This window comes from Pundamilia nyererei, unplaced genomic scaffold (assembly GCF_000239375.1).
Source record: "Pundamilia nyererei isolate P.nyererei 1_Seehausen unplaced genomic scaffold, PunNye1.0 scaffold00030, whole genome shotgun sequence".
Taxonomy (NCBI): Eukaryota; Metazoa; Chordata; class Actinopteri; order Cichliformes; family Cichlidae; genus Pundamilia; species Pundamilia nyererei.
The window spans coordinates 4,115,498-4,130,780 of NW_005187431.1; the positions used below are offsets into that span (position 1 = coordinate 4,115,498).

Below are 15,283 nucleotides of genomic sequence, written 5' to 3' on the forward strand. Positions count from 1 at the left end.
ACATGACCTTAATGTGCTTCTTCTGCAGACACTGTTTTGTTGTTTTTGGGATATTTTTTCAGTCATTGTCATCCCAGAAGACCCTTCTTTGAGCTGGTTGTAGGAAGGCGTTTCTCAACCAAGATTTTACAGTACACGGCCCCATACCGTGGCCCCTCAGTCTTGTCTGTTATGATGGAGAGGTTGAAATGGAAGAAACAGATCCTATGTGCTTCATACATATAATGAGTTGAGATCTTTCTGTAATTAATCGATTGATTGTAGAATGTCACAGAATTCTGCTGTGGTGAGCTAGAATTCTGTGACATTCAAATCAATGTGTAACCTCTATGTAATGTGTTTTTTCTGTATTTTTAGTTATTCTGTCAATCTCAATTAAAATGAAACCACCACAGAAATGAGGACCTCTTCATTGTTTTGCAATGGGGCAAACTTACAGATATAACAGGGGATGAAAGAACTGTTCCCCCCACCTCACATCTCTATACAAATATGTGCATTTCAAACTGTTATACATATGGATGCCACTGTATTGAATCAAAATACATTAAGAGGATGAACAAACAGAAAGGGATGTCATGTACCGAATACAATATGTGTGTATTTATTGTTTCTTTTGTGTGTCTTTTTTTTTTTCAGATCAGAAAACGCAACAAGTGAAATGACCCACACCAAATGTAAGACGGCTCACTAACTGACCCTCGCTGTTTTTTTCACCTGGCATAACAAAACTGCTCAGGGTTTGCAGATTCGTGCTGGCTGACAGACTCTCGAGTGACCTTTGAATGCATCGCTTGAGCAGGCATTGCAGAATTTTTAAAGGTCCACTGAATCTAGCCGGGCTGATACTTTCCCTGAAAACGATCATTGCTTTCTGGTAATGCCTGACTCTGTATGGATGTGTTTGGTTCTGTGAAGTGTCCCCCTGTGTCAGCATTGTTACATAAACGCGCTCACTTTGATTCCTACAGCTGAAGTAGACTGAGTGACAAATCCAGTATGCAGGGATGTTGTAGTTTTCCATATAAAGGACTATGGGTTAAAATTGATTTACTTCCAATCTGCTGCCTGTAGTCACACATATGCAGTTCTCAGTTATTTACCAATAGCGCTAAGCTCTGAAGAACAGAGGTTTTTTATCTGAAATGGTAACATCTCATCCTGTTCCTTGAAGACAACATGAGTGTGTGCAAACTATGCAAACACACTGATGGCCAATCCAGCAGGACCTGGAATTGCACAGACACCTACGAAGAAGTGGAACATGGGGCAGTGGCAGAGTGGAGATCTGCTCTATGTGCTTTCATGGCTTCACTCCAGCTTCCTCGTGCAGTCCAAAGACATGCGTGTTAGGGTCACTGGTAATTCTACACCAAGAGTTTAAACAAAAATAGACATACTGTGAGGAAATAAAGGTGATTATGATTGTTGACTGATGGTCTGATAGACAGTATTTGCACCATAAACTCCAAATACACTGAATTGGATTTTTCAAAGGAATCATTATCCAGTATAATCTATTAACTTAAATTATCACATGGAAACTGCATGAACCTTGACCAGTATGCCATAAATAGAGGTGTGTTGCAAGTAATGCAGATTAAATGTTTTCATGATTCAATTTCATGGTCACATGTCTGAACCTCAAGTATTAGTAACAGCCTAGATATGTAAGAGAGGGAGAAGGTGATTTCAGATTGACATCGAACATTAAAAATGGTATTAATTCCTCCCTACTTCAAATTACACCGACTAAAACACATCAGCATGAAATAAAATAATAAAAAAAAACAGTAGGAGGGTTTACATCAGTGAAGAACTGATTTTATTTCACTTGTGTATCTTATTGAAAATGCAGTAAAGTGCAAGTAACTATGCTAGAATCACTTTTGATGATTTTATCTCAACCTCATTGAGCAGCTGTAATTCTGTTTCTGTGAATAAGAAATCTGGTGGGAGAATATAAATACCGGAGATAAAAAAAAAACTGAGCATGCATAATCTAAAATGCTAGAGACACAATAAAAAGCCCGATGCGTCATTATGGGTTTAATATCCTGGCTCAAAGTAATTTGTGTTAAACATTAACTTACAGGTGAATGGAAATCGCTTCAAAAAGCTAAAACATCCATTTGAGAGCAAAGACCCACCGAAGCGTTAACGCACTGTACATAAAAATTTGTGTCCATAGAGTTGATTTTGTTTTGCTGCAGGGACAGTGGTTGTGACACGATGCTATCAGCACATGCAAACATCAGTTAACAGACACGTCATTCAGAGGAGCATGGAGCCAACATAAACTGGTCAATCTATCACTTTGGCATATTAGCATCAGCTAATTAAGGGCTAAATGCGAATGACTTATTTGTAAATCTAAAAAGTATATAAATTTTTATTTACTATTGTAAAAAAACCCAAAAACAAATATATAAGAATATATTTTTAAAAATGCTCATGAAGTCCAAACTTCCCATATGAGCAAGTTTAGCAGCTTTGAGATCTGTGTAATATTGGGCTGTACTTTTGTTTAGCTGATCGGTGCTTGTATACAGTGATTAACGTTTAGTTTGTGTTACTATCAGACAAAAAGTAAGAGCCAGAAGTTCAATGGGACAGCCACCTTTCCCTATAGAGGCCCAATCATGTCGAAAATGAAGGCTCAAAACCCGATGTGTCATACAGCTTCTCCATATCAGCTGATTGAAATCTCTGTTATCTGAAAAAGATGCTCGACCAAGAAGCGAACTTTCAACCCTGACCCCACTCCACCTGCATTGTCACGCGTGATAATGAAGACAGTAAAAGCTCTGATTGGTGCATTTTCTTACTTCGCATGTTTAACAGTTTCTGAAAGACTTACGTGTCAAGTTCTGAAATATGTAACTGACAGTCTTGAAGAGATTGAATTGCGAGGCCGTTAAATTAGTTGAGGAGAGGGGAACTGTGAAAAGAATAATGAAGGTCGTACACGACACTTTATACAGCAGAAATAATAAATCTTTTCCGTTTGTGTTGGGGTTTGAAAACATCTAATGTTCCAGTGGTTACAGTAAACAAGGTGTGCGTTTAACTCATTGTGCACAACTCTCGTATCTTTCAAGCTATTTAAGTTTATCTCATAACAAATGCCCGAGTGTGCTTTTATGGTGCCTTTCCTTATCGTGCACGGTATTTCCCATCATTCCGCTATCGGATGGCTTCTTTGACCCCCTCCGTGTTATTATGCTGCTTCAGAGAATACTGACGAGGCTTGAGGTCTCTCATGGCAGTGTGGATTCTCAGAGCCACGGTGTGTTTTTCAGTCTATACAAATGTACGGGTGCACACAGTGAAGTGAAAACCATTTCTCCCTCTTGCCTTTTTGTTGTGTTGTTTGTTAGCAATGTTTAATGCTGCTGTTTCATTTCCAAATATCAACCATGGAAAAGGTTCCAGCTTCAACCAGATATTTAATTATAAGTATTTCATTTAACAAACACTCAGCTGATCTCCAGAGATTTCTAGAGGCAATCGTAATAATCAGTATTGGTCAAGCTACTTGAAAATAGTAATTAGTTACTAATTACTGGTTACTTCTCTGAGAATGTAATCCTATACTTTATTGATTACTTATTTTCACAAGTAATTAGTTACTTTATTACTTAGCTACTTTTAAAAAAACGTGACACACAACCTGAATACAGGTTAGCAATAGACCTTCCAGCCCAATTCTATTTTTTCTGCATAATCCTTCATATAAAACTGCATCAAATCAAAAAGTCTCTTTTTAAAACTTGTTTTATTAGTTTCGGTCTTTTAACTTCATGCATCAAGCAAACATTAAATTATATGCGACAGTCTTTGAATTGAAGAAGTTTGTTTAACATTTAAACCTATTTTCTGCGTATTCCAGCACATAAAATCAAATAATGTTTTGTGTTTACACTCAATCTTTCAAATAGATGCAAGTAAAATACAGCAAAGAATTAAATAAAATCAAAGATTCACTGGCACTGAGTCCTGTCGCTCTTAAATCTATTTTCACCTGTTTAGCAGGAGTGGGGCCGGTGGAGGTTTGCCCGGTGCTGCACCAGTCATGTCAGCGGGGGGATCCAGGGGTTTCTCTGTGAATTTCACATTCCCGTGGCAGCTGCCTGCTCAGATTGAAAGTTTCATTTTTTGTTTTCTTCCCACGCATATTGTACAGCAGACGCCAATGTTTTTGTCACTTTTAATGGAATCAAACTCAAAGTAATGTCAGTACTTCCAAGCTTTAAAACGCTGCATGGTCGTACTCGGTCCCACACTCTGCTGCTGATTTTTCCCAATCAGTCCACTAATACAGTGGTGTTCCTTAAACAGTGGGAAAGACGCCATTTTTAATCATTGTTTTTTTTGTTATTTTTTTTATTGCTTGTCCTGTAAATAAGTCAGTGAAGCACCGCAGGTTGTTTTATAGAGTCTGAAGGGAACAGTTTCTCCTCTATTGCAATCATAGAGGCCATAAAGTTTTGTCCCGGCCTCTACACGATGCTTGGAAGTACAGAAGGACTGCTGGTTCCTCTGCAAGACCTCAAAATTTTACGAATACCTGTGTCAGTGTGCTAGTTTGTACATTGTTTCTTTATTGGAAAAGTGTGTTTGTTTAGGATTTTAGAAAATGAATCCTTGTCATCCGTATTGATCCTGCTTATCTTTGGTCTGTGATCTGTTAATTAGTGGTTAGGATTATCAGATAGATTTGCAGGCGTCACCACTTTCTGTAGGATGATTACCTAAGTGTCCTAAATGGTTAGTTGTTAGATTTTCTTTTCTATTCTTCCAAATATGCTGCTACAGCTCAACACTGTTTCTGCCAAAATCATCAAGCACAAGAACTGTCATGGTCCTGGGCCATGTGGGCCCAGTATTCTTAGTTCTTTGTATTTTTGTATTTCGTTCCTTATTTTAGGCCATGTTTTCTGAGTTGCCCTCTTGTGTTGTTCCCTTAGTGTTTTCCATTCGTGGCTTTTGCCCCCTGTGTGCCCCTCTGTGTATCTGTGAGCCCTCGTCTCTCCTTATGTTTTATTCCATGTTTCCCCAGCCCACTATGCCCGTGCTCTCTCTCTCTCCTCCTGTTTGCACCTCTGTGTACTTCCTGTTTTACTTTGACAGTCTCCCGTCAGTGTTGTTTACTCCTGCCATGTCTTGTTATGTTTATCTGTGTCAGCTGTGTTCCCATGTGTGGCCACTTCCCCTGATCATCCCTCTTGTGTATTTAGTCTCTGTGTTTCATGTAGTCTGTGTCGCGTCGTCTGTGTTATCTCCCCTACCCCTTGTCATAGTTCCCCAGCCTCAACTAGTCCTAGTTTGTACCTTGTTTAGCCATAGTTTTCCCAGTCTATGTTCAGGTTTTCCCTCAGTTCCTTTGCTGCCTTGTTCCTTATGTTTTCGGCCCTAAATAAAGGCTCGCCTTCTGTTAAGTCCGGTTTTGTGTCCTCACCTCTGTTTGCTCTTGGGTCCTCCACTCACTCCACATGGTCTGCCCCGGCGGTCCGTGACAGTAACACCACAGAACATCCTGTTCCTCCTTCAAAAATGTCTTTTTTCCTCAAATCCAAAGAACGTTTGCCAAATTCTTTTGATGCCTCAGTGAGTGACATTGATATCTATCCATGCAAAAAGCAATGACATCAATTCATAATCTGCTGCTTATCTGAGCCTGGGTCAGTCAGGAGAGAAGCTCAGACCGCCGTCTGGTTGGGTAAACGGATGTAGGGGTGTGTGAGGTTGTGTTAACATATTGTGAGTTTTGTGTTCTGTACAAATCGTTTTAGATATTTTGTACAATTTAATTTGTTGAAAGCGGGTTGAAAGCGGTTTTTGTATCTTTTGTGACAAGATGAACAAACTACCTGTGCTGCGCTGCCCTTTTTACTCCCACATGCTGATCCAAATCTGTTAGAAATACGTGCATAGATACATTTGGATAACTTTCTCTCAGCATATCTACACTGAATTAAAGAAAGCATAGTTTTTACAGTAGCAAATGAAATATTTTTAATGAAGCAATATCTTGAGATTATTTTTATTATATTAGTGATTTCCATTTAAAAATGACTGATACTCAAATCTGACTTTCAAAAAACATTATTTTACACATTTCTTCACAGACAGCCTGAATGCAACATAAATCTTCATAATTTAAGTGCTTTTAAGCTTCATGTATCTTTCAAAAAGACATCCAGTATTGTCTTTTAACATGGTCCCATGATGACAAACCTTTAAAAAAAAGAAAGAAAAGAAAATCCTGAATTTAGAGTGCTGTAACATAGCACTGTTGCCTCATAGCAAGAAGGTCCTGAGTTCTATCCCACCATCAGGGTCTTTCTGTGTGGAGTCGACGTGGGTTCTCTCCCACAGTCCAAAGACGTGCAGTTAGTGGGGTTAGGATAATTGGTGATTCTAAATTGCCCATAGGTGTGGATATGAGTGCGAGTGGTTGTCTGTCTCTATGTGTTAGCCCTGCAACAGACTGGTGACCTGTCCAGGGTGTACCCTGCCTCTCGCTCTAAGACACCTGGGACAGGCTCCAGCCCCCGCCCCCGTGACCCTGTCAAGGATGAGTGAAAGAGAACGGATCGATGGATGATGCTGAAAAAACACTGAATCCTGGAGGCAGGGATCTATTAAGAAAGAAAGAATTGTGATTACAGTCAAATGTAATATTAAGAAAAAAAGTCACTGTGATACTAAGACAAAAAAAATGAATAGAGTGGAAGAATCAGTCATTTAGATGCTATTTCACCCCCACAGTGAAGCATTTAACATTACTGATGGTAACCTGCTGACTTCACATGCACAAATGAACTATTAACTATTTGATGATTCGGTCTGCAGCAGGCAGTGAGCATAAGAGGAGTAACTTTTTTTTTTTGAAGTTGCAGGTAATTTCTCACAGGTCAGCAAATATCACCAATGTCACAAATTGTTCTGCACAGGCTTTAAAAAAAAGGGGAAGCCACGGTTGCTGTAGCTGCAGTTTCCACATTAAAAAAAAAAGCAGCGTGTAATAAATTCACTCTCAGAGAGAGATGTAAGACAAAGAGGTCAAGAGAGGAAGAAAAGAGATTATTCTTCAGAGGCAAGAACTGCTCAGCAACAGACATTTTACAAAGCAGCAACAATGGGAAACTCCATGTTAGATTGAAGTAGTCAGACAGTGGATGTGTACACAAAGTGCTGCTTGAGATATCTGGTTATTTCATATTGTGAAATGTCTTTAAAAACAAATTACATTATAATAATTTCATGTTATTAAGAAGTACATGGGTAGTAAGCGCAGGCTAAACTGGGACTGCTGTGTTGCGGTACAGTTTACAGTGATGGACGGTGGTATGCATAGAGAAGGGCTTGGAAAAGAATTGAAAGAATTCTGAATTGGACAGAATTTTGGCAGAATTTTGCAACAGCAAAGGCGATGGTAGAAGTAACTTCCAGGGGAAAATGCTGTTTTGTCTTTTTTAAAAATGAGATTTGATGGGATATTCTGTTCATGTAGTTTTGTTTTTGTCCTGTTGACCACTGAAATAAAAGGTAATGCTTTACAGTAGGTGAAGCAATACACCTGTTGTCCTCAGGGGTCAAAAATGACCCCAGTTCATTTGAGTGTTTTTTAAAGTACAAAGTACAAATTGTCAATCAATTCAGTGTTACACCTTAGTTTAGCTTAAGACCAACACATTACCACAAAATTTACCTTTCATTTTGCAATTTGGGGCCACCAGAAATTGTTTACATAAAGTATAGCCTGTTTTTTAGCGAAAATAAAATCAGACAATAAAATATTTAAATGTTTAGATTATTTTGACTATTTGACTAACCACAGAGTGCTGTATGTTGAACTTTAGTGAGAATGTTTTTCTTGAAGCATTTCAAAATTTTAAAGCAGCACATAATCACACCTGTTGTCCTCAGGGGTCAGAAATGACCCCATCTGGTTTGATTGATACTTAATTAATATGAAGTGGATTTTTCACCCAATTAAAACTTAATTAAAACATTTTGACACTATTTCTTTTTTAAGTCTGATAAAACCTCATTTAAATGAGCTTTTCCTTTGTTTTTGGCTAACACTGAGTAGTGCTGATTTTCTAACACTGGAATATTTCTAACATTTTGAGTTATTTTCCAGTGTTAGAAAATCAGCACTGCTCAGTGTTAGCCATTGTTAATCTTTAAAACTGACTAGGTTACTTTTAAACATATAACACTGTCAAAAGTGTTCATTTAACACTCAACAGTGTTGTATTTAACACTCAGAGGTGTGGACCCATATAGACACTCTCTAGTGTTAATTTAACACTGGAGATTTTGCTGTGTAGCTTGTGATCTAAATATTGGCAATATTTTCTTTATCTTCTAATCCTGGATCCTCCTGATCGTTGATTCTTCCTCCTCATTATATTAGAGGACAATATGTGCATTGTTCTACTGGTCATTCCTTTGCACAACATGGTAAAAAAGAGTTCTTTTTGGGTCAAAAATGACCCGAGGACAACACAAGGGTTAATCTGATGATTTTCTTTAGTGACACTTTCCAAACTCCACCCTTCTAACGCCCCATTATTTAGCCAAGTCCCACTTTACTCCCTGAGTGTGACTTCCAGTTACATTGATAGTGGAAATGCACCACTCCGTAAATGTTGATGCCAGCCTTTCATTAGTTAGTTATTACGTTAGAGAGCAACACTGATAAGGTTTACAAGGGCCGTGAACTACTTGACAATCATACTTTGAGGTAAACATGGTATAAACTTAGAGAAAAAAATCACTTCCACAACTCTGTGATCATTTTAAAAATACTTTAATGGTTATCATTTCAAATAAGTCACAAATGAGCTTTCACAGACTGAATAATGTTGTTATTGTAGCAAGAAATAAGCCATCTAGTTTATCAGGGATTACAAAAACGTGACCCGATGGTAAAGATAGAGGTTTATATTGTATCATTTCCGTTATTAGAATTCACCCAATCACTCTTCGCCCAGGGAAAGGGTTATTGGCAGCATCTCGTGTAATGTATTAACCACTAAGAACAAGGTTGCACCTTTTTCCGCTTAAAGTTGCTGACATCATATAATATAACACAGGTTAAGACAAGTGACTGATAACCACAAGTTAGGTGCAACGGGTCACAGTAAATGCCTCAGTGTCCCTCACCTGGACACACAGTAGGGATAAAGGACTCAGAGAGAGGGAGGAGAGAGAGAGAGATAGTCCTCGGAGACTCAGGAGCCGACTGCACAGAGGAGGTTTACTTCTGAATCCTCTCAGTTGCTTAAAAATTTACAAAAGTAACAGAACTTCTTATTAAAGAGAGACACAGAAGCTCTTATTTCCAATTTCTTTTTTGCACGGAGGAGGTGTACAGCAAGCCACCATGAAGCTGAAATTACCAAACCCAGGACTGGATGACCGAATCCCATCTCATGAAGATTTGGAAAGGATGGAAACCGAGGAGGCTGGGGACAGGCCCAAATGGGACAACAAAGCCCAGTACCTCCTCACCTGCGTGGGCTTCTGCGTGGGACTCGGTAACGTCTGGAGGTTCCCGTACCTGTGTCAAAGCCACGGAGGAGGTATGCAGGGACGTGTGGGGCAGTAGATGTGAAAGATATTTGAATATAGACTAGATGCCACAAAAGAAAATATCAGTGGATTTACTTTGTTTTTGCTAACAAAAGGACACTATGGATTTTAGTGATTAGAAAGAAATTATACCATTTGAGAAATGCTTTTGTTAAAAGGTTACAACCAAGTGATAGGACAAAGCATGCAGACATGTTGTATCAACACAAAGAACCCCACAGTATGAATTATGGAAATGCCCGTTTTATTCACCATAAATAATCAGATATAGATGCTGACTAGATTTTTATTGAATTTTATTTCTATTTAATGAAACTCAAAAAAATAAAGTCTTTCTTGAGATAAATGCTATGGGAAAGGTAATGTGTGAGTCTTATTCTTGGTTTGTACAGTTCCTAGTTTAGCTAATAAAAAGCTGCTTTTCACAGTTTACAAGTATCTTTGTGCTTAGTTTCCTTTGTTAAAGTGTCTAACAAAGTGAAAATCTCACCACTTTGCTAATTCATTATGAATGTGAATGTTGTGCTTTTAGGAGCGTTTATGATCCCGTTCCTTATCCTGTTGGTTCTGGAGGGAATCCCGCTGCTGCACTTAGAGTTTGCCATTGGTCAGCGCCTGAGAAAAGGCAGCGTGGGAGTGTGGAGAGCAATCAACCCTTACCTGACTGGAGTTGGTGTGTACAAAAAAAACCATGCATGTGTGTGGGTGTGTGCGCCTTCGTATCTTTGTGTTTTATTGTGTCTATGTTGGCAAAATGGCTCCACAGACAGCAATAAGTTATAATTCCCGTAATGGCTAAATATCTCATGTATTAACTAATTTAGAGTTTTTAGAGGATGGAATTGATTCTGCTGTTCTTCCATTAGGTTTGCTTTAGCAGCAACGGTTACTCAAGCTAGGTTTTAATACAAAATACAGACCGAGTAATCATTCCTATCCAAGCATTTAGAAAAAAACACTCAATATTGGGATCACTTAAGTGTACACTGAGCACCATAATGAGACCAAATTCCTGCCAAGCATATATCATATGTAACATATATAAACATAGCACTTACTATGCTGTCATGCTAAAATAAGCTAGCAAACATGGCCCACATCTTAAGCAGATAATCACTGTGAGTTTTTCCACTGCTTTCTTCATTCTTTTGCAGGCATTGCATCGTTACTTGTCTCATTTTTGGTCGGTATGTATTACAACACCATCATGGCCTGGATCATGTGGTACCTGTTCAACTCCTTTCAAGATCCTCTGCCTTGGAGCCAATGCCCTCTCAATGCTAACAGCACAGGTGTGCCTTCATCTAACAAGAGGTTACAATAGAACGTTATGCGATGATTAGCCTGCCATCAAGTTGCTCTTGCTTGTGCCGTTTGCAGGTTTAGTGGCTGAGTGCGCACGGAGCACCACTGTTGACTACTTCTGGTACAGAGAGACTCTGAACACTTCAGCAGCCATTGATGACTCTGGAGGTTTGCAGTGGTGGATGGTGCTGGCCCTGTTCGCTGCCTGGACTCTGCTGTATGTGTGCTGCATTCGTGGCATTGAGACTTCTGGCAAGGTCTGAAAAATCACAATGTCTAAGAAAAGGAAGTGATTTTTACATGTAGGTTTGCTCAGATATACACGTGCCATCTTTCTTTTTTCAGGCTGTCTACATCACCTCCACTCTCCCATATTTTGTCCTCACAATCTTCCTCATCAGAGGATTGACTCTCAAAGGCTCTACAGAGGGAATAAAGTACCTCTTCACACCAGATGTAAGGGTTCAATGTATCACATGTCACAAGAATCAGAAGGGACAAGATCAACTTATTTGTCATGGTTTTTGTACAGTTTTACAACGTCTGTGGAGAATTACTCAATAACGTCAGTGAAACCTGGACCTCATTGTTTCCACTCTTCATGCTTAGCTAAGCTAGATGGCTGAAGGCTCATATTTATTGCACAGACATTACAGTAATATATGGTTATATAACTGTTAGAAAGTGTACTTACAGAGATACAAGCCTATTTCTTTAAGCTATTATTTGCTGTTTTAAGACACCCAGGCCTGAAACATGAGAGCAGTAAACCTTTATCACAGGACTGATAAAAGCTGATATAAAAGCTGATACTGAAGGCTGAAACGCAGCACAGTTAGTACTGTAAATTCCAATACATAAGTAATCTAGATAGGCACTTTAAAGCCAAATTACCTGGTGACAATTGTGCAATTGTGCATTGTGTGTACCCTCTTAGATTATTAAATAACAACAGCCAGTGAGGTGGGAAAGTGTCCGTTTTAAAATTCTGTATAGGTCAGAAATCTGCTCACAGCTCAATAAGAATGCTTATCTTTGGATTCTCTTTAGGTGGATGAGTTAATGAATCCACAGACTTGGTTGGATGCAGGAGCTCAGGTTTTCTACTCCTTCTCCTTGGCTTTCGGGGGCCTCATCTCTTTCTCCAGTTACAACTCTGTTCAGTGAGTAAAGGTCTTGATTACACAGTCATAATGGAACCCACTGTCCAGCAAGTGTCCTCACGCTATGTCCCTTTAAAATCTACTTGCAGCAACAACTGTGAGCAAGACGCCGTTCTCATCTCCATCATCAATGGCTGCACCTCGGTGTACTCTGCAACGGTGATCTACTCCATCATCGGTTTTAGGGCAACGCAGAAATTTGATGAATGCCAGGGAGAGTGAGTTTCAGTTTGCACAAAAGATGACATTACAATAGGGGGAAAAAATGAGAGAGTGAGATTTACTTGTATCTAGATAGACTCATATGAGTTTTTTCTTACTTTTTTTCAGTAACATCCTGCATCTCATCAATGCCTTTGACTACCCTGAAACCTCCATCACAATAGACAACTACGATCAGGTTCTGACCAGCCTAAATCAGACAAATCCAGATATCATCCAAGGTTTGCCCTTAAAAACCTGCGACATTCAGAATTTACTCAGTCAGGTCGGTGGAGCCTTTATTTTTTTGTATCCTGTTAATTCCCTGATTATTTGCCCAGTTTGAGTGTCACAAAAATGATTCAAAATCGATTCAGAACTTGAAAGATTTGCCCTGTACCGCTTCAGGGTGTGGAGGGAACGGGCCTGGCCTTCATCGTTTTCACAGAGGCCATCATCAAGATGCCTGTTTCACCTCTCTGGGCAGTCCTCTTTTTCATCATGCTCTTCTGTCTCGGCCTTTCAACTATGTTTGGGAACATTGAGGGAGTGGTGGTTCCCCTTCAAGACCTTAGAGTTCTTCCTCAAACTTGGCCTAAAGAAGTTTTTACTGGTAACTTTCTCACATTGAGAACTTCTTCATAACCACCATGGAAAACTGGGTCTGATTGTAACCGCCTGCTTGTGTTGTTTTTTCAGGTCTTACTTGCTTAATATCCTTTGCTCTTGGGCTCATATTCACCCTACGCTCTGGGAACTACTGGCTAGCTCTTTTTGACAACTTTGCAGGCTCAATCCCCCTTCTAATCATCGGTTTCTGTGAAATGTTTGCAGTTATCTACATCTATGGGATTGATAGGTAAGTGTGCCCGTCCTTAGGTGATCATTGAGTCAGCTTCCAAAGTAATGACCTTCTAGGTACTTTATCAAACATCCGACCATCTAAACAGAATCATGTTTGTACTTGTCATTATGGGAAAGTTCGCTTTCCTGGTATTTTCATAAGAGGCAGAAAAGGTCAGTGTTCAGTGAGGCAACCAACAGTTCTTGTTAGAGTTCAAACAAAGCGTTGCCTTCTGACCTTGCAGTAGAGATAATGTAACTCATCACAGCAGAAGTGTGTTTTAATGTTGCAACAGGAAGGGGAGGAATGTGTAAAATGTACTTTTGGCTTAGAGCTTCTGACCATGCACATGAAAGCAGTTAAGTTGACTTATTCATAACAATTATCTAATAGTTAGAAGAAAAGGTGCAAAAAAGGTGGTGTAATATACATCTTTTAATGTTGTCAATTTGGACTCAAAGTTAGCTTAGAGAAAAATAACAGACTACAGTCTGCTTTGGTATCAGCCAGTTGAGCAAACAGTGACATGTCATGCTTTATTTACTGTAACTAATAAAATCTACAAGGTCGCCTTTTATGGATGATTTTTACACGTACGTATGTCTCCCTCTTATTGCTTTCAAACAGGTTCAACAAGGACATTGAATTTATGGTTGGCCACAAGCCCAATATTTTCTGGCAGGCAACATGGAGAGTGATTAGCCCGCTCCTTATGATCTTCATCCTAATTTTCTACTTTGTTACCCAAGTCACCAAAGATTTAACCTATCTGGTGTGGGACGAGGAAGCGGTAAGTTTGTTGTTCACAGTAGTTTACAGGTTTCAAGAAACAAGTTTTTACATACAGTAACTGCAGGAATAAAGATGTAGTTTGATGTTTTGTGCTGCAAAATGTAACTTTTTTTGTTGATCCCGATCACAGGCGAGCTTTCCCATACTGGAAGCACGTCCCTATCCCTCTTGGATCTATGCCATCATCTTTATCCTTGCTGGAATTCCCAGTCTGGCCATCCCCATTTTTGCGCTCTTTAAATTTTTCCAGAGGAAGTGCTGCAAGGACAAAAGCTACAAAGATCACCCAGTGGACACTATCTCAGCCAAAATAGAAATGAACGGCAAAGCAAAGTTCTAGGTTGATGTCGCCTTGATTGTTTAATGTGACTGATGTGTACTTGCTTTTATTGATGTGTTCTATGCACAAGATTGCGACTGCTGACTATTATCTTTGAAAAACAGATGTATATTTTTAAGTTGTTAGTTAGTTTCTGCATGATTGTGCACTTTGGGAGATTTATTATAGGGCTACAGGACACCCAATGGCTGCTTAGCTTATCTTGGCAGAAGGAAACAGGTTGACCTGCTCTGTTCATAAAATATGCTTACAAGCATCTAAAGCTCAATAATTAACATGTTCTCAGATTGCATCTGTATGGAGTGCACAAAGAAAAAACAACATGGGTGAGCCGGTCTGATATGTTTCTCCTGTACCCACAGAAAGTAGTAATGTTAAGTTAACCAGTCAGTGGTTGAATATATAACTATTCTTTTGATATTTTAAATGTACCACGCATGTATGTCTAATACAGACAATTGACTAATTATGGGACAAATCCTGACCATCGTTCCCTAGAGTGATGGCTTTGCAGTCACTAAATCTTTCAGAAGAATGGTATTCATTCATTCAATCAATGCAAAGATGAACTGAAGATGCTTTGGTGTCACGTGGCAACCCAGCATATTACTCAGACACTTTATGTTGCATTTTCCTGTGGTGTGCCGAGTGCCTGAGGTTTGTTTTAAAGAAAGCATAGAAACCTCATGTAAACCTCTTTACATGAGGTTTATTTTAATATTTTGTAAATAATCCTTGGATTAAGTAAGATTTTTACACACTGTAATAATGTCTTAAATTTTTTTAAGCTGGAAAAAAACTAAGAATACGGGCCTCGCTACCTTTCAGCCCCCTTTTGTGTTGTTTGGTTATTGTGTTTTTAAGGCGGACTGTTGTAAACTTCTACCTTGTGATGTACAGTTCCAAGAAAAGGTTTGTGAAATTTCTGCACTGATCCTAACTTGAGGCACAACTATTGATAAACTTTGTCTGACTAAACTAGCACAAACAACGGAGCTTTTCATGTCATTATTTGAACACACTGAGCAC

At 39.1% G+C, this 15,283-nt stretch overlaps 1 protein-coding gene across 1 annotated transcript; it reads left to right on the forward strand.

The window, feature by feature from the left end:
- The first annotated feature begins 9,400 nt into the window (after window positions 1-9,400).
- Window positions 9,401-14,254, forward strand: LOC102199249 (sodium-dependent neutral amino acid transporter B(0)AT1-like). The gene is made up of 12 exons (XM_005728919.1): window positions 9,401-9,599; window positions 10,142-10,282; window positions 10,764-10,901; window positions 10,990-11,171; window positions 11,260-11,370; window positions 11,965-12,077; window positions 12,167-12,295; window positions 12,408-12,564; window positions 12,687-12,891; window positions 12,978-13,137; window positions 13,750-13,912; window positions 14,045-14,254. The coding sequence occupies exons 1-12, from the start codon at window positions 9,401-9,403 to the stop codon at window positions 14,252-14,254; spliced, it is 1,908 nt and encodes a 635-aa protein (XP_005728976.1).
- Window positions 14,255-15,283: the final 1,029 nt, after the last annotated feature.